Source organism: Numida meleagris, chromosome 1, assembly GCF_002078875.1.
Source record: "Numida meleagris isolate 19003 breed g44 Domestic line chromosome 1, NumMel1.0, whole genome shotgun sequence".
Classification (NCBI taxonomy): Eukaryota; Metazoa; Chordata; class Aves; order Galliformes; family Numididae; genus Numida; species Numida meleagris.
In genome coordinates, this window is record NC_034409.1 from 170,492,265 (window position 1) to 170,513,747 (window position 21,483).

Below are 21,483 nucleotides of genomic sequence, written 5' to 3' on the forward strand. Positions count from 1 at the left end.
ACCCTGCCATTTCGGTAACAGCAAGAAAACAGATTGGCCCATTCCAATGTCTCAAGCATTAGAGCCAAAATTCACATAATTTGAAAGCCAGCTTTTGGATGCCAATGCTGGTTTTGGCTATGTTAACGTAACGATAAAACATAACTCGTTTGAAACTTGGGAAGCAGTTATGTCTTACCTAGCAAGCTTGAGGGCTATAAAATACGGCTTGCTGATCGCGCAACAGAAGTAAAATTAGAGCCTTTGTTAATTTCATAGTGTGTCAGTAAAACAAAATTGCAGTCCATTTTCCTGATAAAGGGCATAGATCATTTCTCCAGTCAGCACTCGGTCCCATGGCATGTTGACTTGACCAACAGCACCAATCTCGCCCAGTTTCACACTGTCTCTTGCATCAAGCGCTGCTTTTCTGAGCAGCTGGTGAACCATTTACAGGTCACTAACCCCCTGAAATTTCTGGGCTTTTTGAGTTCTGTGGGCTTGTTGAGTTCTCACTTGAATGTCAAAGCTGGCACTGAAGCAGCCACAGAAAGCGACAGGGAAACAGAGGTGCGACCACGCAGCACTAAGCTGTGCGATTAACGCAGTCGGCCTCGTGAAGCTTTGCCTTAAGAATGCAAAGAATAGAGCTAGAACCACGGCCGCCGCGCAGCCGGGGCAGGGCGGGCCCCGCCGCTCCCTCAGGCGGCCGCCGGGCACACAGTGGCCTTTCCCCGGTCCCTGGGGCGCTGGCGGCGCCATGGGGGAGCGCGGCGACCCCGAAGGGCTGGAGCTGGAGCTGGAGCTGGGGCGGGAGAGGCGGAGGCAGTGAGTGACGGGGCTGGGGCCGAAGGAGAGGTCCCAGGGGTGGGGGGTAGGCAGCAAAATGGCGGGTGGTACCGGGCTGGTGTTGCCTCAGTGGGTACCTGCCGGGAGGTCCCGCAGTGCAGTCTGCGTCTGTGGGGATTGAAAAGAGTTGGGGGGGAGGAGTGTGGCTCTTGGTGAAAATCTGGGATTGCAGGGAGAAGCTGCAGGCCGTGGTGGAATGTAGCAGGTCAGGGGGCTGGGGCTGGGGCTGGCACTGGCACTGGCACTGGCACTGGCACTGGCACTGGCACTGGCACGAGGAGCCTGTGGAAATGGGTGAACAGTTCGAGCCAGAATGAAGCTGGCTGTGAGCAGGCAGGGAAATGGGGCTGGGAGGGAGCTTGCATGGGGTAAGAACTGGTTTATGGGTCAGAAAAGGGCTTAGGGGAGTGATTCCTGTTTGAGGTGGAGAAGGGAATGGGTGATGAGGTGATTGCAATGCACATTTCTTTCCAGAGTGGAGTAAAGCTGGAAAGCCAGATTTCACTGTCAGTGACTATCCCTGAGATGTCTTCCTACCGCAGTTTTGCAGTGGTGGCAGCGTGTTACTGCTGTAAGCAGCACATGTTTCAGGGTTCTGACTAAATCGTTTGATGTTAACAGTGTTCATGTTAATGTTCTGTTCTATGGAATTCCAGGGATTTTGTTTTTCTGGTTTTTTTTTTTTTGTCAGTTACATCTTTATTAAGGAACATTATTGCCTTCTGAATGCTAATAAACAGAAAGTTAAAATACCAGGAGCTCCTTGAGGTGCTGCCTTAATTCAGACCCTTACTTTCTATACAATATTCAGAGATTCAGTTCCATGCCTGTTTTTCCCTGGACAGTGTTTATTTCAGTCTCCAGGCTGAAGGTTCTCTGCAAGCTATTCCTGCAGTTGTACTTTATGAAATACTTATCCACTTGTGGGAAGGGGATGCTGGAATTTATGGTAGAGTCAGTATGTTGGGTTGGGCAGCATCTCTGCTCAAAATGGTGCAAAAAGAAGCTCGGTCATACTTGCACCTGTGTATAAGCAAAGATCCTTTTAAAGAATCTCCTGAGTAGTAAGTAGTGTGTCAGTGTAACACAGAAATTATCCAAGGCAAACACCAACTTTTATTTACCAGACACACCATTTTGTTATAGGTGCCCGAATAAAAAGCTGACTGGTATTGACTTTATTTCACTGCTTTGATTTATTATTGTTTTAACTAATGAAAACCTGGGTATTTTATGCACCTGAAGTTCTTGCTGATATCCCTGAGAATGTTCTGCAACACTGGCCCAAAGCACATTGGTCACATTGAGACGCTGTGTCGCATTGAGAAGCTGTGTCTTCTGTGTTGATCAAACTAAAAATACACGTATTTAACAAAAATCTCTATTTCAGTAGCATGAAGAGACACAGTGAAAAGCCTGCTGTTCCTGCTGGGTTCTGCAGCTACGTCCCATGTTTATCTTGTGTGTACAAACAGGCAGTGCCATTATTGTATTGTTATTTATTCAACTGTTGGCAACCACGGTTGTTAGAAATCAACATCTGAACCAGGCGCCTGTGTTGTCAGTGAATACAGAAGGCTTTAAGGTGTGATTCATCTGACCTACTTTGGTTGGCTGCTTTAAAAGGAGATGACTCACACCCTGAGAAGTTTCTCTCCATTGAATATAAAGAAAGCTGAGGATGACTGGCTTGCAGATAGATGTCGGCATTCCTTAGAGCAGTCTCATCCTTGTCATCCTTTTGCTGGCTTATTTGATTATTGTTCCGCTCAGACAGTTTGCTAACAGCCCACCTACCACTCTCATTTAAGAAGGGATTTTTACTTCAAAGAGTAAATTGAATCATCCGTGTCAGTAAGGGGTCTTTACCTAGGTACCTGCTGATTCTCAAAGATTGTGGATATAATACTGTGAAAGGCTTTAATGAAAGTCAGTAGTTTAATCTGACACTGAATTACTGTAATCGAGATTTAGCACAGGTTCTGTTTGGGAACTGTCACGACAAATGTTCCTGAGGTAGAGAGGAAGCATAATACTGCATTATACTTCTTAATAGACAGGGGTCTTTAAGCCGTACATGTATGCATGTCAGCTTACTCTGTCAATTTACTAATGTCGATAGAGTTGCATGTGAGAATTCCACTTTGAGATTTCAGCATTTGTGGCTTTCCAGACAAGGAGGGTTGTAGGATTTCCCAGCACACCGCTGACTGACAGTGCCTGGAGCTTTCAGTGCTATATATGTTCTTCCCTGCGGTGCCGTTTGTAATGTGTGGTATCGTTTGCCTTGTTCATAGATTCTGAAGGCATCTGTGTATTTTGTCTTCTACAGGAACCAGTAAAGGCCTGCTATGTTGCAGAGCTGGAGCCCTAGAACTAATGATTTGCCTTAAGCTTCACCTGTAATATGCCACTGGTCTCTCTCCTGTAAACAAAATGGCTTCAGGCAGTCTTTTGCCCAATATGTGCACTAGATACCGAGATCTGGATAGCAAAGGGTGCGGGAAATGGTTTTCGTCCTAAGTGGCTGTCACTTTCAAGCAAAACACCACCTCTGAATTGTCTTAAAAGGAACCTCTGCAAATTTCTGTCTTTATTTTCAATCACAGACTTCTTATCCGAACTGCAGCTTTTTTCTCCTTCACAAGAGCGTTCCTGACATTGTTTCGTACGTGTGGATGTCATTAAATTTCCCCAGTGAGAAACTTAGGGGCTTCCAGGGTTTATGGGCTTTCTTCTGTGATGACTATCATTTGTCCAGTGATATGGGAAAAAATCATGGGCCTTGAGTATGTCTAATTATTAATAAATGTGGGGCTATTGGTAAAATCACACCAGTGTCCCTCTAAGTACAGCCCAAAGCTGTGGGCAAGCAGCTGCACAGAGCTGCTGTTTTACATTCACAGTAACAGACAAGTGGTTTGGCCTGTTGTTTCCTATCCCAATTAGAAGTACCTCCATAAATGCCAAATACTGCCAATGCAACAGTGAGCTGAAGCACTTAACAAGTTGGTCAAAGTGATTTATTTCTGCATCCCTTCTCTGTCAATACAAAGAGCATAGTTTACTGCTTATACTCTGAATAACTAGAGAGTTACTGCCCTGGCTATTCCTAGTTGCTATTGGAATACTAAAAGTTTACTAATAATCATTTTTTTAAAGAAAATGTTTTTCATTTCCAAATGAAAATAAGATTTTCTCTCAGCAGTTACAGCCTGATACCTCACAATTTATCATTTCAGCATACATTTTAAGCAGGAAGGAATATAGTTGGAAGTTGGTTAGCAGCTTTGCTAATGAGGCACAAAGAAGAACAAAATCTAACTTGTGCTGTAAGAGATGTTATGTATAGTCTTGAAATGACGACAGAAACTAAAAACTGATAACATCATGTTTGAAGGACTCATTCTTACCATTCTCACCCTCCGCATCCATCTAAGCACACAATTTTCTTTAAGAGGAAAAATTGATTTCATTTGGATATAGCTCAGCTCTATTTACGTCTTTGCCTGTGTCTAACTCCAGCTGTTTCTTCCTTCCAAAAATGCCATTTTAACACTCGCCATCATCACAATTTCCTCTCTTAAAAGCACTGAGAGGCTGATAGAAATCTGCTGTAAGGAAATGTTATCTATTTGTGTTGAAAATATGCCAGTGATTTAATAAGATTTTGTCTTCCTTCTTAGCTATCTGCCTCTGCCATTTGGAGTGGGAACAAATAAGCCGCAGTGATCAGATTTCCTCCAATTTTCCTGGATCTAAGCCTTTTGACTCATGTGCTTCAACTCTATCTTTGGTGAGACTTCCACCACAACCTTTTCTGTCTCCAGTCTGCTGCCTGTACTTTCATTATTTCTTTACCTGTGTTCCCCTTCTCTAATTTAAAGTTGGTGGGGAAGAACAGCATTAGAGCAATGAGAGATTGGAAGACCCGGTTCTCTTTGGTTATGGGAGATTTCTGTCTAATTGTAACTCAGTGTGTTTCTTGCACTGAAAACTTACCTGAATTACCTTCAATTACCCTTCTGCTTATTTTATTTTCTTTAAACTTCTATGCTGTTTCAGTTTTTCCTTCCCTCCCCATTCCAGGCATCTGTCTTCTATTTCTTAAGATTGGTTGGTCTGCTTCTGTTTCCATAGCTTTCAGTTGAAACTGATGTTCCAAGCTATAGAAAATAAAATTCTGCTAACTGAATGTGATCGTGGAACAAGCAATAGATGATACTGTTCTGGCGCCAGAGCAGATGACTAAACCTTTTATTTCTAATATAGCTAACTATTTCTTGAAGAACATTTCTCATGAATGTGTTCAGAATGGGAAGATCTACGTTGATGTGAAAGCTTCCCTTACACAACCCACCAATAAATAAGACACACAATGGTTTTCTGTCTTGCATGTTTTAATGAACTAGGCTAAGATTTGAAATACATCTTATTTGTTTTGATTACCATATTTGTATTGTAAAGCATATTCCAATTTGCAGAGTTGTGTTCTCAGTTCTTCTGAAAGATCTCAAGTTGGCCTTTGAAAAACGGATGCATTCAAGAGCCTTGGTTTGTTTTGGAAATCTTCCGAACAACTTGATATGAAATAATCACAAAGTGCTTTTGTATTGTGTTGTGCTGCATTTTGTTTGGAGCTGAGTTGAAAATATATTTGATTTAGTCCTTTTTTTTTTAAAATAATTAAATTAATACAAAGCCATTTTATTAACTTTTCTAAATACCACAGGCAAATGCTTGAAAATTCAATATTTGAATTGAGAAAAACAGTAACAGAACTGGAGAAAAAGCTTAGCAGTGTTGAAGATGAGGGTAAGTGAATTGCAACAGAGTCTTACTAACTGAATAGGAAACAAAGCAAATCAATTGGTTTTGGTAGACCCTACAGTGATACAAATTTTTATTTTGGAATATTAGTTTTCCCTTTTCAAAAAATGACTATTGTAGATGTGAAATGTGAAAAATTAAGGAACTGTAATGTGAAATGAAAGATGTGAAATTATGGAGTTCTAAATGCTGCATGTTAGCTTTTTTTCTGTTAACTATTAAAGAAATAATGGATGACATGAATTCATAGAGTTAGTCAGTTAATATTCTGGCCACACTAAGCCCTGTGGAAAAAAAAAAATCCCTTGATCTATATTTTCTAGCTCTTTTGTAATTCAAATGAATACTTCCTCATTATGGGGATGACTAACTGGAGACTTTCTCAGTCTTCAGGAAAAAAAATGTAAGAATAATTTGAAAAAAAAAAGTTAACTTCTACTTGAAATAGCATGAAATAATCTGGGAAACAGAATAACACTGTGTTTGTTTTAAAGGTAATGAGTGGAAAACCAGATATGAGATGCAAGTAGAATTGAATAGACAGCTGCAAAGGCAAATTGATATTCTTAAAGACAAGGTGGAGCTTATTCGTGGAAATCCAACAGGTGGAAATGGGTATTCATAATTGTTTTTCAGTAGAATTAGTGATTATATGTTGAATGAAATCACTGAGTTACACCTTCTGCTTATTTGTAGATAAACTGGCCGTTGTTCGCATCTTTGATCAAATGCCTGTGGTGAGTACAGTGGAATTCAGTTGCTTTAGTTTCAAAACCACAGAAGAAATTAAAGTAAATTAAAGAAATTGTAATTTTTTTTTTTGTTCCTTGACAAAAAATATTGGTGGTCCTGCTGAGAAACCAAAGCATACAGCCCCACTTACTTTCTTAATTGTTTCAGTTAGACAGTTGCTTATAAATACGTAAGGTGTAGCAAAATAATGAAGTGGGAGCATAAGCCCTAAATGTTGGCAATAATTGTGTAGTAGATTTTTTGATCGAGTGAAGATTCTACATCATGTGTGGTGAGGTGTATGAGATGGAGTAGCTAGACTGGTTCTATCAATAACTGAAAAAAATATAAAACCTTGATCACAAAATGATGGAATTGCTTAGGCTGGAAGGGACCCCTTTGCAATTTTCTAGTCCAACACCCCTACTCAAGCCAGGTCATCTACAGCAGGTTGCTTGGCATGATGCCTAGTGAGAATTTGAGTATCTCCATAGATGGAACCTTCCCAACTTCTCTGGGCAATATGTTCCAGTATTTGAACAATAAAAAAAGTGTTTTCTTAATTTAGATAGAATTTCATGTGTTTTGGGTTGTGCCCGTTACCTCTTGTCCTGTCACTTGGCACCACTGAGAATACCCTGGCTCCCTCTTCTTCCTTCCATCCCATCAGGTACTTATGCTCATGGATAAAATCCCCCTGAACTTTCTTTTCTGCACACTGAGCATCCCCATCTCTCTCAGCCTCTTCTGCATATACCAGTGCATGGAGTTTTCCTCACCAGGAGGAAGACTTTAAATCTTTGCTTGTTTAATTGAACTCTGTGAGGTTCCCCTCAGCACAATCCTCCAGTGTATCAAGCACTACTCCCACTTTCGTAGCGTACGTGACAATAAATAACAACAATTGCTGTTATTTTGTGTAATATAGTCCAAGGAAAATTCCTAATTGTATACTAAGTACTCCATTTTTGCAAAGCAGAACTGGGTTTTTATATTTTGTTAAGTTTTATTGCTTAATATGCTTTTATTTCACCAGCTGCATTTCAGCAAAGCATAAAACAACTTCTTATGCACTTAACACAAGTAGAAGTGTCTCCATCTGACTCCCGTGCTTCAGATTCTGAAGATTAATGAGAGTTCACTGAGCCTAGAGGAGTCTGCATGCTGTGTTAGTGGGAATTATTACCCATTTTAAGCAGAGTGTGAATAATTGATTGCTTATTCTGATCTAATTCGTGGCATTCAGATAGTAAATATTCTTTTTAGTTTTAGTGCTGTCCTGGACTCCATGGTGTTTTCTAGATGGCTGGATTTTTTTTTTAAACAGCCAATTAAAAGCAATGACAGAACAAAATCCTTCCCATCTCATTTGCCTGTTTCAGGGATTTGATTTAAAAATACGACCGGAATTATTTTTGAAAAAAAGTCTTGAGCACAGGACATTGGGCTAGAAAATTTACAGCAGAGTCTGCTTCAGACAAGGTTATTCCCATCAGCCTGTAAAGCATAGACTGGCGTGCACACTGGCAGTATTAAAAGTGTTTATTTCCATCGAATTTCCTATGTGCTCTTAACCAATCCAATTACACCTTGCCAAGGACCCGGAGAGCCATTACCAGCTAGATAATCTGTAAGCTTTATCAGCAGCTGTGCCACACCAATCCAGTACATTTCTAATCCCTACTAAATTCTGCTTTGCCTCCTCACCTACGAGCTGTCATTCTAAGAGATTTGATTACTGTTCCTGTAAAGGAAAGAACTACAGCAGAACAGTAAGATTCATACTGCCAGGAGTCTAGGAAACAATTTGGAGAGTCTTAGACTTAACTCAGTGACACCTAGGGAAATCTGGAGCCCATGTGCCATGCCGTAGGTTTTTATCCTGCAGTTTTTCACCATTCCAGTGTATAGTGAATACATTTGTCTGCTTGTTATCCAAAAGAGTGGAAAAAAATGCTTAGAAATTTAGAAGAAGCTTGTTTTGTTTGTCAGGAGATGGAAAGAAAGAAAATAGGTGCATTTTGGGGTCTTTGCTGTCCTTTTTTTCACTGAAGCTATCAGGAAAGTCAGTGTATATTTACAGTTACCCTTGCAGAATGCAGAGCTCCTTTTTCTTATCAATTTTGGCAGATAAAACATCTGTAAAAAATGCACAGATCAGTTTGTGGTGTGTAAGCATAAAGATTTATCCAAATCATTTTTTTATGTTTTTGGGAGTTGTTCAGGGGGCATGGGGGAATATTTAGCTTCTCCACAGATGAGAATAAAGAACAGATGTGGGGAGTGGGTGTAGAAAAGCAGAGAGCAGCCGGTCATCAATCTACATTCACTCAGTGAAAATGCTGAGTGTATATATAAAAATCGTGTGTGTGCATTAAATGAGAAGTACACTATGATATTCAGTCCTCAGCTTGCTGTTGCATGTGAAGTTCTGTGAAAAAATAGCAAAGTGATTCTTCTAGCAAGATGATACCATTTCAAGAGTATGGCAACAACGAACAGTAGATTTTGAGCAACACACTGAGAAAATGAACTAGCATTTGCAAATCCTTTTAACCTATGTTCCCAAAGAAGTTAAGAGTTATGCAGTTTGGGTTATTAGAGGCACCTCTAATAATTCTTAATTTCATTACCAATTTCAGCCATATTTAACAGAGGAGATATCTCAAAGGCAGGAAGGACATTTGTCTCACTCAGCAAGTCATTTAGGGTCTTATGTACTCAACAGAAAGAGAAGAGCATATCCATAGAGTAATTCATCTTATTTAGAGATAGGTAGGATAAAACATTTTCTTGATTTCAAGCACAACAGGGGAAATAAAGATTAGTCATCAGGGGCTCTGGCAGTGAGCGAGCTATAAAAAACTGAAAGAGAAGAATACAAATGCAAATTCTGGAGTGATGAACAAGGAAGCACAAGGATTTTCAGTGTTCATAAATTGCAATAATTGTTGCAGATGGCTAGCACTGTTTTCACTTCAGAAATAGAATCACAGTGATGACTGATTCCTTGCAGTTAAAAACACCCCTAAATCATTTAGATGAACGGCCATCATTCTTGATGTATTCCTTTTATTTTATTTCCAAAATACCACAAGGGTATCACAGGACAGTAAATGCGGGACCAACACCTTCAACACACAAGTTTGAATAGCCAGGATTTAGAAAACCACGTTTGCGTACTGAGGTTTGATTAAAAATAACTTAAATAGTGACAAACACGGGGGAGTTGCAACACTGAAAGCTGTTTAGTCAGTAATTTATGTCCCAATGAATAATACAAATGTCATACACTACTTCAGGAATAATTACAGAAATAATGCCTTCTCTCTAAAGCTTAACACCGGGTGAATTTTGTTTACCCCTCTTAAACATATGAAGCATTCATTTGTTCGCGTTTTTTTTTCATGCAGTGAGCTGTGGTGAAATACATGTTGTCTGCTAATTTCCTGTATAAGTGGGAGGAAAATGATTTCATTCTCTCTCACCGTTTCTGCTAGAGAGGATCCCTAGATAGCGGCTTTAGTATGCAAATACCAAAAAGCATCCTACAAAATCAGTTCAGAAGAGCACGCTCCCGATTGCATTGCCTTAGCAACGCTCTAGTTAAAATTAGCCAAGGAACGAAGGTTTCTGTCATAAATCACCATCTTCAGGACTGCCCAGCACCATAGCTGAGAAAATTCTCACAGTAGCAGCCAGATACTTGCTTTACAGCACTGCCTTTCTGAGACCAGAGTGATTACATGCAGCAATCCTAGCAGATTAACCTCAGGGTTTTTCCTGTATGTTTTAAACCATAAGCAGAACGCGTGGCAGTGTCACACTGGAGAGGGTGTTGGCAGCATAACAGGAAAAGCATCCAGTGTTTTTGAAAACACAAAGAAGTTGTATCTCAGTAGGTGTTGGTAACTGCCTGTAGGGGACATCAGCACTTCCTCATGGCACAGGAAATGTTGACAATTCTTTCAACAAGTCGCTGTTAAATGAACGTTGTTGCTCTTGCTGGATTATATCACCCATAGCTCTGTGAAAAGCAGGTCTGGTATCCTGTCTTTATTGTCAAAATTGGAAGTATTTTGGAGAAAGTTTTGTAGTCTGCTCTCACAGCTCCAAGCTGGCTCCTGCCTCTTGCCAGACTCCTTTCATCTGACTTAGGACAAATGTTTTGGATGTCTCCAAGAGACCTTTTTGACTTGCGCTTTTTTCCTTTCTTTGTCACATTGGCAATAGTTGTTCCTCCTGGCAGCCTTGCACAAACCAGCAGACTGTTTCTCACAAATCGCTTTGTGGGTTCCCAGAGGCAGAATGCACTTTGTATTTCAAAGAAAACAATCGGGGGAAAAACTTGCAGTCGGCTGACATTATTAGCTGGCTGTTCTCCTGACTGCTGCCTGTTCAGGAATTCCAGGAATTGCTTAGCAATTGACTGGGTCCCTTGGATTTCTCCCAAGAAAAATTTGTAATGAATTTCAAGGCCTTTCCCAAGCTTCACAGGAGAGATACTAAGTAAAACATTTTGGATTCAACATCATCTTTTGTTTTAAATCTGAAGCCCAGCAATGGAGATCTGGTTTTTAACTTCCCCCTCCCAGTTCAGCAGATGATAACCCCTGTGAACAATGCTGTGGGCATCACTGATGTAAGGATTTGGGTAGCACTGCCCCACACCTATTTATGCTGGAGCAACCAGAACTTTCCAACAAATCTGCAGACTAATTTCTTTACCCTGGTTCTTGACAATGTGTGATGCCAACAGGGCCCTGCATTCATGCAGTTCAGCTGTTTCGTTTCAAATACAAAGAGCATGCTAACCACAAGGGGGCACTTGGCATTTAAACAAGTGCAGTGACTTTTTCTTCACTTGTACTGCAGCCTTTCCAGCATCTATTGCATGCATATCGATTGCATATTTTATGTAGGAACGTGCTATGCTAGGTAGTTTTTTATGTATCTTTTTCAGTAACTGCTACAATATATGGTTACGTGAGTTTATTGATATCAACTTAAAATCAATTTCAGTTACAGTAAAGCTAAAGATGTGACATTGCTTTTTGCTCTTGATGAGTTTAAAATATGTTCAGAGATTCAGCTAAATCACCTGATGATCCTCCAACTGCTCGTGTTGGAAGGAGGGGAGTTCATTTTCAGTGCAAAACTTAATTTGATTTAAAATGTCAGGTACAAAGGATTGCAGAGTTATCTTTTGTGGTTGTTTTTTGTTGTTGTTTCTTTCCATCACAACTGATAGATGTATTCCTTGTGTTCTAATTCATGGAGAAAAATTGAAGAGGATTAAAGCTGGAGCATATTGCCGTAAGGATCAGTAGTCTGCATGAGCTCTGATGAAAGCAAATTTCAGCCTCTTGATTGATGTCACGTATTTATCACCTTGTCTGTTGTAGAATGATTGATAGAAATTGTCACCTCTGTTGCCACTGGTAGCAGGGCAAGGAAAAATCCAGAATGAGAATAACTTATGTGGGTGGCTTTAAAATTTGGCTGCAGTTCCCTTCTCTATAAATTCATTTTCTGGCAAGTGCTAAGCCAAATATGTAACTTCAGACGAATGAAAAGAAAATTATGTGAAGAAAAGGACTGTAGAATTGATGTTCCCTTTGTGAAACTCTGGGCTTTTGCCACTGCTGGACACAAAACTTAATGTATCATTGCTCTGAGAGTTAATCTTGCTAAGCCTTGCAACATTCCATTATATAAAGAAAGTATTCAGTTAAAATCTCAGTGTGTCTTCTGGCTTACCAGCTTGCTGAGAGTGGCTTGACATGGGCAACTTAATGAAAACTAAGAATCTTAAATTCAGGTTAAATCCCTTAGTCAGCTTATGTCTCCTTTTTTAGGAATACATTGTCCAGCTATTCAAGGCTTAGTAGAAGAACCTGTTATAAATCTGACCTAGACAATATTTCAATATTCAGGTAAACCAATACCATTAATAAAGTCAGTTGGCTTCTAAAAAGTCATTTGCAGAATTTATCTAACTGGCCAAGAATTTATCTTGGAGTCTTGTTGACACTTTCTCCTGGGAGACTCCTGCATTACTTGAGGGACTTTTATTTCTCTTGAGCTCTCACTGGTCCTTGCTTAGCGTAGAGGCTTTTCTGAGCTCACAGAGCCCTGGTACAAGTTGGGGTTACTATATGTTTTAAGCTATGTTTTCTATAAGCCATTTACTTTTGTGGTATTTTGCTCTTTTAAGCACCAAGCTGATTGTGTAACTATACGAATCAAGAATTGGATTTGTTTCAGTGGGTTTTTTCTCTGCTTGCTTCCCATAGAATTCAGGAAAGGCAAACCTAGTCCTTAATGGTTTGGCTGAGTTCATATGCTGGTGTTTCTCACTTCTGGATTTTTATTGCTGTACAGCAAGACTTCAGTTGTAGAAGGTCTCAGCTAGTTCTTCAATTATTGCTTTGATGGTAGGGGTGGGAGGTAACTTAGAACCAGTCTTTGCTGACATGGGTCTCCAGGACCTCTCTGGACTTGGAGAATTTTGTTAGTTGAGTAGGAACATCTGTCTGGCAAGATTTACATTAGAACTTCAGTATTCCTGTTCTGAGCTCTGCAGAATCTGTTAGGTGCCTGGACCCAGAAGCACAGATCAGAAACTGGGTTTGCCGCACTAATTTCCTAGGTATTCAGTGGGAAAAGAGAAGCTAGATTGGAATTCACAACAGAGTGCATAATAGAGATGGAAAACCATTGGGAAATTGGTGTGAAAGGTACAAAGAAGTGTCTGAAGTCCTGTCTCCTTTCCAGAAGTATACATGATCTGGCAGCAATTGTCACTTCTTTCTCCATCTCTTTCAATTTTGTTTTGCTGACTGATTAGCAGCCTGGCCTCAAGAATTATTTCAGCATTTGTAAGTAAGGGCAGTCTCAAGACGTGGTATGCTATGAATTAAAACTCTTACAGTGGCAGAGAACTAAAATGTAAGTCTGAAATGTAATTTGTTAGTTAATTTTTAGTCTGTTAGGCAGAAGAGAATGAATTTCTAGAATAATTTGGGTAGAATATACTTATCAGGTTGTGCTTCATCAGTGCGCATCCAGGACCACCATGACTACCGGAAGACTTTTCTTTGAGGCTCCATAAGGGCTTTTAGCAGAAAATTAACCAGATTGATTAAGCGTGTTCTCATGGAAAATCAAGCAAGAGTTCAGATGCCTTACCTAAGTTTAAAAAAAAAAACACACAAGTGTAAAGAATGTAAGACTCTGCATAATTCACTTCAGGATGTTAAGTTCTGCTTGAAGTATAATTTAAACACGTCTCTTTTTGATTTTTTATTTATTTATTTATTCATTTAATTTTGATTTTTGGATTTTTTCCCAATCTATAAACTGAGAGTAATTTCAATTTCCTATTTCTCTGGAGGCTCACAGATGATAATATATTATCATATTATCAACTTATTTCTGTCTGCTTGCTCATCAGAAGCACTGATGTCGTGCACAGTTCATTTGCTTACAGCTGGATATCATCCTTGTTCCAGAGCTGAATGAGTGCCCAGACATCTGCACCAGACCAGCTGCATTGGCAACAAAATATAGACAACACTTGTGAAAAGGTTAAAGTAAAATAATTAAAGAAAAAGAAAGATCTGAAAGTAGTCTGCTCTTGAGGTGAAAGAACTCAAAGAAAATAGACCAGTACCATCATTGAGGATATACCCAGTTACTCTGTTGTGACTAACAGCTGCAACACCAAGACTTGCCATCTTCAATAACTGATGGACAGTCTTGAGGGGAAATAAGTAGCGGAGTGTAGAATTACACAGAAGTCTTGAAAACAGCATGAACTTTTGTGTTCACTGTGTTTCAGCTTACTGTGGTGGCACAAAATATGTTGCACAAAAATAAGTTGTCATATGATTGTGATCTTTAACGTAGTCAGGTCCAGAAGGCAAAAAAAATTAGTTTTCTAGCCTGGTTTTGTGAAACCTTCTTTATCTGACTTTTTTTTTGATTCTGTACAGACTGATGCAGTGAAAGAGCACATGACCCTAGTGGAATTTAGCCAGATCTTTAATCTGTGGCTTACTGGTTTACTTTCTGTCCTTAAATTGGCGAACATTAACTGTGTTGAATATAGGAGCCTTCTGTATTGGGACAGAGGTTTCATCTGCATCCAAGATACTTCAGCTTTAATAAGGAAAAAACCAAAAACTCAATTCTTTTCATGTCTCTAGTGTCTGTTATAACAGATTAAAGATAGTAACAGTTCAGTCATGTGTGAAACATTCTTGAAAGATACAGCTCTTCTGTATGTCTTTTTTTTTTTTTTTTTGAGCAGTGGGAGGGGTTATCCTCTTGGCAACGTGTTTTTAAAGCACTGTGTCTTCTGCCATGCTCCTGCAAAATCTTGGCTTTAATGAAAATCATTCCTAGGGAAGTCAGTAAGAGCAGAAGTGATTTTGTGGAAAATAAAGTTTAGAGATGAATAAGTAACATGATGTACAGAAACAAATATGAAAAAGAATAAAAGATGGAGTAATCTGCATATCCTAGAAAGAAGACTGGAGATTTAGAACAGGCAGATGCAAGAGGCAGATTTGCATGTTTGGTGGATGTCTTTTAGAAGCCATTGGTAGATACATCACTTTATAGATCTAGAAATAGAATGTTTTAATGTCCAAAGATGAGGATGTGAGTTATGGACCTAGGCTATACACAGATACTGTCTTTCTGGATCTGATGTTTACACGATGCTTGCAACCCTGGCCATGGCAGGGGGTTTGGAATTACATGATCTTTGAGGTCTCTTCCAGCCCAAACCATTTTATGGTCAATAGAGAAAAATTACAAGAGAGGGGCTAACATGTGGAGAGATTCATATTATCTTTCTTTCAATGTTTAATGCATAGGAATCTGGTTAATAGAATCATAAAATCAGTTAGTTTGGAAAAAACCTCTATGGTCATCTGGTCAAACTATTAACCTAGTACTGCCAAGTCAATACCTAACCTTGTCCCTAAGCACTATATCTGCATATCTTTTAAAGACCTCCAGGGATGGTGACTCATCTACTTCCCTGGGTAGCTGGCTCTAATGCTTCACAACCCTCTCTTTGTAGAATTTTTTCCTGATGTCCAACCTAAACTTCCCCTGCTGCAACTTGAGGCCATTTCTTCTTGTCCTCTCACATGTTGCTTGGAAGAAGAGACCAGCTCCTTTCAGGTAGTTGTAGAGAGTGATAAGGTGTCCCCTGAGCCTCGTTTTCTCTAGGCTGAACGATCTGAGTTCCCTCAGCCATTCCTTGTAAGACTTGTTCTCTGTAGATCATTCATCCTTATTTTCCTTCTTTGGACACGTTCCAGCACCTTGATGTCTTTCTTGCAGTGGGGAGCCCAGAACCGAACGCAGTGCTTGAGGTGCAAGGGGGGGGATCACTTCCCTACTCCTGCTGAGTGTTTCTGATACAAGCCAGGATGCCATTGGCCTTCTTGGCCACCTTAGCACACTGCTGGCTCATGTTCAGCCAACTGTCAGCCAATACCTCCAGTTTTTTTTCTGCTGGGCAGATTTCCAGCCACTCTATCCCAAGTCTGTAGCTTTGCATGGGGTTACAGTCACTGAGAAAATAACTTATATTGCTAAGACAATGGTCAGGTGGTACTGAAAGAATTCGGTTATTCTGGCTAAGAAGATGCTTGATTTAGAAAGAAAAACTAAAATAAAATTCTGAAACAGACACTTTTTTTACTTAGTGGGCCTAAGCAAACAAATGGAAAAACCTGACTAGATTGAAATGGTGGGATAACAAGTAGTAAAGATACAAACTTTGCAGAGATAAATGTGGTGCAGAGCAGATATAAGAGACTTTACATGCTTTTAAGTTCTTTCTTTATCATCTGCTTGGATTGAATCTCGTTGAGAAAGGATAAGAAAATAGATAGAAAACAAAATTTTATCACAATAATATTGGGCAGTTTGTCTTGTTTGTATGTGTTGTTTACCTCTTAGCTAGATCTTTGATTCCCACTACAGGCAGTGGAAACCTTGTCAATACTGTCTGCTGAGTGTGTAGATTCGTATCTGAATTTATCTAAGTAGGCATCTTTGGTAGAACGGTTCTGTAAACAGAGACTTGCAGACATTTCAGTACAGAATAGCCCACTGCTGATCCAGAAGGATGTGTGTCTCTTGTAACCTGTGTGAAATACCTGCCACGTATGGATGTCTTGGACACCCTAGGGCATCTCAGATGGCAGCTGAATTGAGCCCTTTGTAGCTGTTCAGCTGAATGACTCTGAGCATCATTGATGATATTGACTGTGACTCCTAGTAGGAGCTTAGTTCACACATGGACACTCAAGTGTAGATATTCTCACCTCAGAGTGAATCCCATCCATACTGTCAAAAATATGTATTAATATAATACTTGAATTGGAATGTAGTATTATTAGATGATTACTGCTAATATTTCTGAAATGTGAATTTATTAAAAATGGTTCATGCTAGGCAAGCCTGGTGACTTTCTGTGATGAGATAATAGTTTTGTTGTCAGGATAAATACAGTAATTCTGTACATAACTTCTGATAAAGAGACCGTGTCACAGGAGAAGTGGCTGATAGTTTGTAGAGAATGAAAACGAGTAGATTTGTTGAAGGAGAAAGTAGCTGGCAAATGAAATGTAAGAGTGAATAGGAAATTGCTGGGAGAGTACAAGTGGAGTTCTTCCAGGACCAGGTTTGGAACTAATCTTAACGTGTGATGCATGACCTTTATACGCAGTGGAGAAATAGATGATGGCGTTTTCTCCTAACACCGATGACATAATAAAATAGAGATGCAGATGTTGTTTAGAAAAAGAATTACACTGAAGACAAGATTATTATAAATGGCATTAAAATATTAGTGTAGAGGAAGTAGTAAATAAATTGTGTTGTGACTTGGGAGCTGATCACCTGGAATCTGGGTATTCTGTTTGATCCCATGTTGACTGTGAGCCGTCATCATGCAGCTGTGAAAGGGGAAAACGCAATCTTAAATTTTCTCTATTCAGATAAAGAAGCATTACTGATATTGGTCAAGGCAACGTGGTAGCTTCTGGAGCACTTCATACTCCAGTATGGTTTTGCTCTCCAGCTGTGAGAGTGGGCTCCAGGTGGGTTACAAAAGGGGCTACCATGATGATGAGATGAAAGGACAGCCTACTATGTGAGAGACCATTGTTAAAAGCTCAGTTTTTTTATCCTAGTAAAATGAACGTTGAAATAAGACATTCCTGGCTTCTGTATGTAACGCCAGGGAGGAAGAAGAGCAGTTATCTTAAATATAATTACAATAACAAACAGGTCAGAACTGACCTTGAATAATCCAAGGCAAGGAATTAGAACAAATAGTCTGCAGTTAGAGCCTCCCAGTAAGAATGTATCTACCGGACAGAGAGGATCAATTTATGAAAGGGATTATGGGAAGCAGTTTCCTCTGGTACTTGGATGTGTGTTCTGATTGCACTACAACTGGCGAGTGCTAGTAACCAAAAATAGTAACCTGCCATGGTTACTCTAGGTCAGCTCAATTGTACACAAAGTAAATGGCTTCATATGTAAGACATATCCCCCCAAAATACTGCTTTCTAGCCAGGATCTTAGGGGTTACCACTGACATCCCACTTGCCTCTTTAGCAAGTCCAGCAGCTCCCTTGCCAAGTGGTTTGAAAATGGATGTGCAGGTGGGATCTGAAATCTTCTTCCTACAAAAAAAAAGTAGCAGTGAGAGTGAATTTTGTTTAGAAGTAAGGAGCAGTTCTGTCTGGTCCAAAACAGTGACTTTGCTTATCTAACAAGGCACGTGAGTATGGAGGACTGTATTTGTATCATATTGACACAGTGGAAATGTGTAGTTCACAAGTAATACTTCTAGCCTGTGGTTAATTGTTTTTGTCTCTGTGGTGTTCCAGCCTGAACCCTGTAAACAAAAAGTGTGCAAGAAGCAAGCAGAGTGACAGACACAGTAATGCCTGAAGAGTGAGGAATGTGCTAGTGATGTCTTTGTTCAGAATGGAAATATTTGTTTTATTTACTGTAACCACAGGACTCCTTAAAGGAGGTTCTTGAACGACTAAAAGAAGAGAAGAAAAGTCTCCAGAATCAGCTAAAAGATTATGAACTTAGACTGGAACAAGAGGCAAAGGTTTGTAAATCACTGATTGCATTTAATCTATAAAAACAGTTACACTGTCTGACAAACAGACAAGATGTGTGGGACACCCAGTAGAATAGCTTGCTTAATGGTATCCTGTATTGTTTATTTTAAACATAGGCTTACCACAAAGCTAATGATGAGCGGCGCATGTACCTTTCAGAGATTTTGGAGGTAAGAAAAAAACTTGTGTGACTCGATAAGAGCTGGAGCATCTCTCTTGTGAGGAAAGGCTGAGAGACCTGGGACTGCTCAGCCTGGGGAAGCAAAGCCTGGAAGAGGATCTTGTCAGTGCTTACAAATGTCTAAAGGACAAGAGTCAAGTGGATGGGACCTTCTCAGGCTCTTAGCAGCAGTGCCCAGTGACAAAAAAGGGGCAGTGGGCACACACTGGAACATAGGAAGTTCCATGTGACACAAGGAAAAAATTCTTTGCTTTGAGAGTGACAGAGCACTGGTACAGGCTGCCCAAAGAGGTTGTGGAGTTCCTTCTCTGGAAATATTCAAAACCCATGTGGATGCTTTCCTGTTTAACCTACTGTAGGGAACCTGCTTTAGCAGGGGGTTTAGCAGGGGTCGCTTCCAACCCCTATGATTCTGTGATTCTGTGATAAGTTTTAAAAATCATTATGCTCTCTTAGGAGGGCAGCAGCATCTGTTAGGTCCGTGAGGTGAAAGTCTGTTACCAGTTCATTAATCTGCCAAATCCATTACAAAAGCTGCTTTAAAAAAAAAAATAAGAGGGTTGAGGGATTCCTAGAGCTTGTCTATCTGTAAATTATTTTTTGCTTTTGTATCAATTGGAATTTAATTGCTTATGAAGATAGCCAGTACCCTTAACTGAGAAAGCTGAAACAATTTTCCGATACTTGCTTGCCCATCCAGCAGAGACAAGACTACTGTGCTGCAGTTTGATGTTTCAGCTGAAAAAAACAGAACCAAAGTATTATTGGCATTGACACCTTAAGAAAATTCCTCTTTTTCATGTTTCCCCCTTTTTTTCTTCTAAGCTAGTCAGCCAGCTGAGATTGACAATACAATTAAATTTACGAGATAAGGGATAAAGTACCTTGTTTTTATGAACTCAGAGGTTAAATTTTATTGCTGCAAATTATGTAACACATAAAAGTTGATAGTATGAACTGCAGGGAACCTGTAAAGATTTCTAGTACTTCCTGTTGTGAAAGAACTCTTGATTCCTGAATAATGTAAAAGTAATAGCTTAGTGTGATACTCAAGAATGATTGTCATGTACTCCTTGTCATATCTAACTGGAATGAAAGGCTGTAATTAGCAGTGTTTCCATGTGTTTGCACAGTGGGCAAGTGATGTGGTTCATTGCTGCTTTGGGAAATCTGAAAGAATTTCTCAAGCTAGCTTCCCAGCGCTGAAGCCATAAATAGCCTAGGAAATGTGAATAATAACTGTTAATATCTTTATATTAAAGATTGAAGCTGGGAACTGTTGGAGGAAGAAGGTAGGACATTAAAAGATGGTTTTGTTACTATATGTGATAGCAGGAGGAGTACCTATGTTTGGTTGCCTAGAAAAGCACTTAAGCCTGCATAAAACATTGTTTGAAGTGAGGTATATGCACTAGCACATTGCTTAAGTAGGACACTGGGGACTAGTGTATATTATATTTTCAGTAATCAGTTGCATGATTTCAGAGTAACTTGGGGGCAAAATAATGGTTTTTGGATTAATCTGCCTATCTCCAATTTTCTGACTGTCAAACGCTGTCTAAAGTAGTTGTAGAGGGATCCTCTGTAATCTATGGAGATAGAGACAGATAGATGTTTAAGGTGCAGACCATCACACTTGTTTTAGATGAAGTGGATTTCCTAGGCACTTTCCTGGCTGTCTGCCTGAGCTATAAGGAGAGCCTAGTGAGCAGTTTAGATTGGACATCTTTCTTTTACACTGGTAGTCTGAACAAGGTAGTCATCCTCATCATGGATGCAAAATAATTACTGGCTCATCTGGTTCTTTCCGACCCTTCACTCCTATGACCTTAATTTCATTGTTGCTCACATTATTTTCAGATCGACATAGGCATGCACTCCCTGTTAACAATTCATTTTATCATTAGAGGCAGAAGCAAATTTGCATTTAGCCTCGACTTTTTCAGTTGTATTAAAATCTCACTGTTAGAGTCTGTGCTGTAATGCTGGCAGCAGTACAGTTAGAAGGATAACAATATACCACAAGACACTGTTATCTTGTGACTACAGTATATTCCAGTAACACGCTCTTGATTACAGAGAACGGATATAATGTCTCGTTAGGCCTTCTTTCCTCATTATTTTTATGCTTGTCTTTAGCTCACAGCAAAAACAAAACACAAATACAATGGAAGTTTTACTGATAGGTGCTAAAAATGTGCAGATGCTGAAAGCTTTTGTTTTCTTTCTGCTTTGTTTTGGATCCCTCCTGCAGCCTTCAGCAGAAACAAAAGAGAGAAATGCTTCTGAGCAGCAGTTTCTTTTATTTATCTTTTTATTATCATTGGCTTTTCTGCTTTTTTTTTTTTAGAGTACACATATTATCTGAGTGCTTTTGTTGTTTGAGTTGGCTGAATCCATAAGCATATAATCAATTTAAAATTGTATTTTTAAAAGAAGCTGAAGACTTCACAAATTGTAGAGTTCATGGTAGAGGTGCTGGTGTTTTGTGGTGTATTCTGGTTTGCTTTTTTATGTTTTATTCCAGTCTGAAAAAACGTTGGTTTGGGATTTGGATTCCACAAATACCAAAGCACTTTCTGAGAGTATTCAGAAATTTATTGGAGAAGTGAGCAAGGATGAACAATTGCAAATTTTCAGAAAAGCCATTCTCTCAGGCCAGATTTTTACCACAAACTTTTAGTAGCATGGAACAGTCTGACTTGTGACTGGGATCTCTCTGCAGACAAAGACCACAGT

The 21,483-nt window shown here is 39.6% G+C and overlaps 1 protein-coding gene across 1 annotated transcript in view; it reads left to right on the top strand.

Moving 5' to 3' along the window:
• The window catches only part of LOC110388459 (coiled-coil domain-containing protein 169-like), a 28,098-nt gene continuing 7,099 nt past the window's right edge, over positions 485-21,483 (top strand). Inside the window, exons 1-6 of the mRNA XM_021377762.1 lie at positions 485-807; positions 5,561-5,643; positions 6,153-6,263; positions 6,355-6,395; positions 18,452-18,550; positions 18,680-18,733. Of these exons, the coding sequence (XP_021233437.1) occupies positions 500-807; positions 5,561-5,643; positions 6,153-6,263; positions 6,355-6,395; positions 18,452-18,550; positions 18,680-18,733 (696 nt within the window). The 5' untranslated portion in view covers positions 485-499. The remainder of the gene's footprint in view (positions 808-5,560; positions 5,644-6,152; positions 6,264-6,354; positions 6,396-18,451; positions 18,551-18,679; positions 18,734-21,483) is intronic.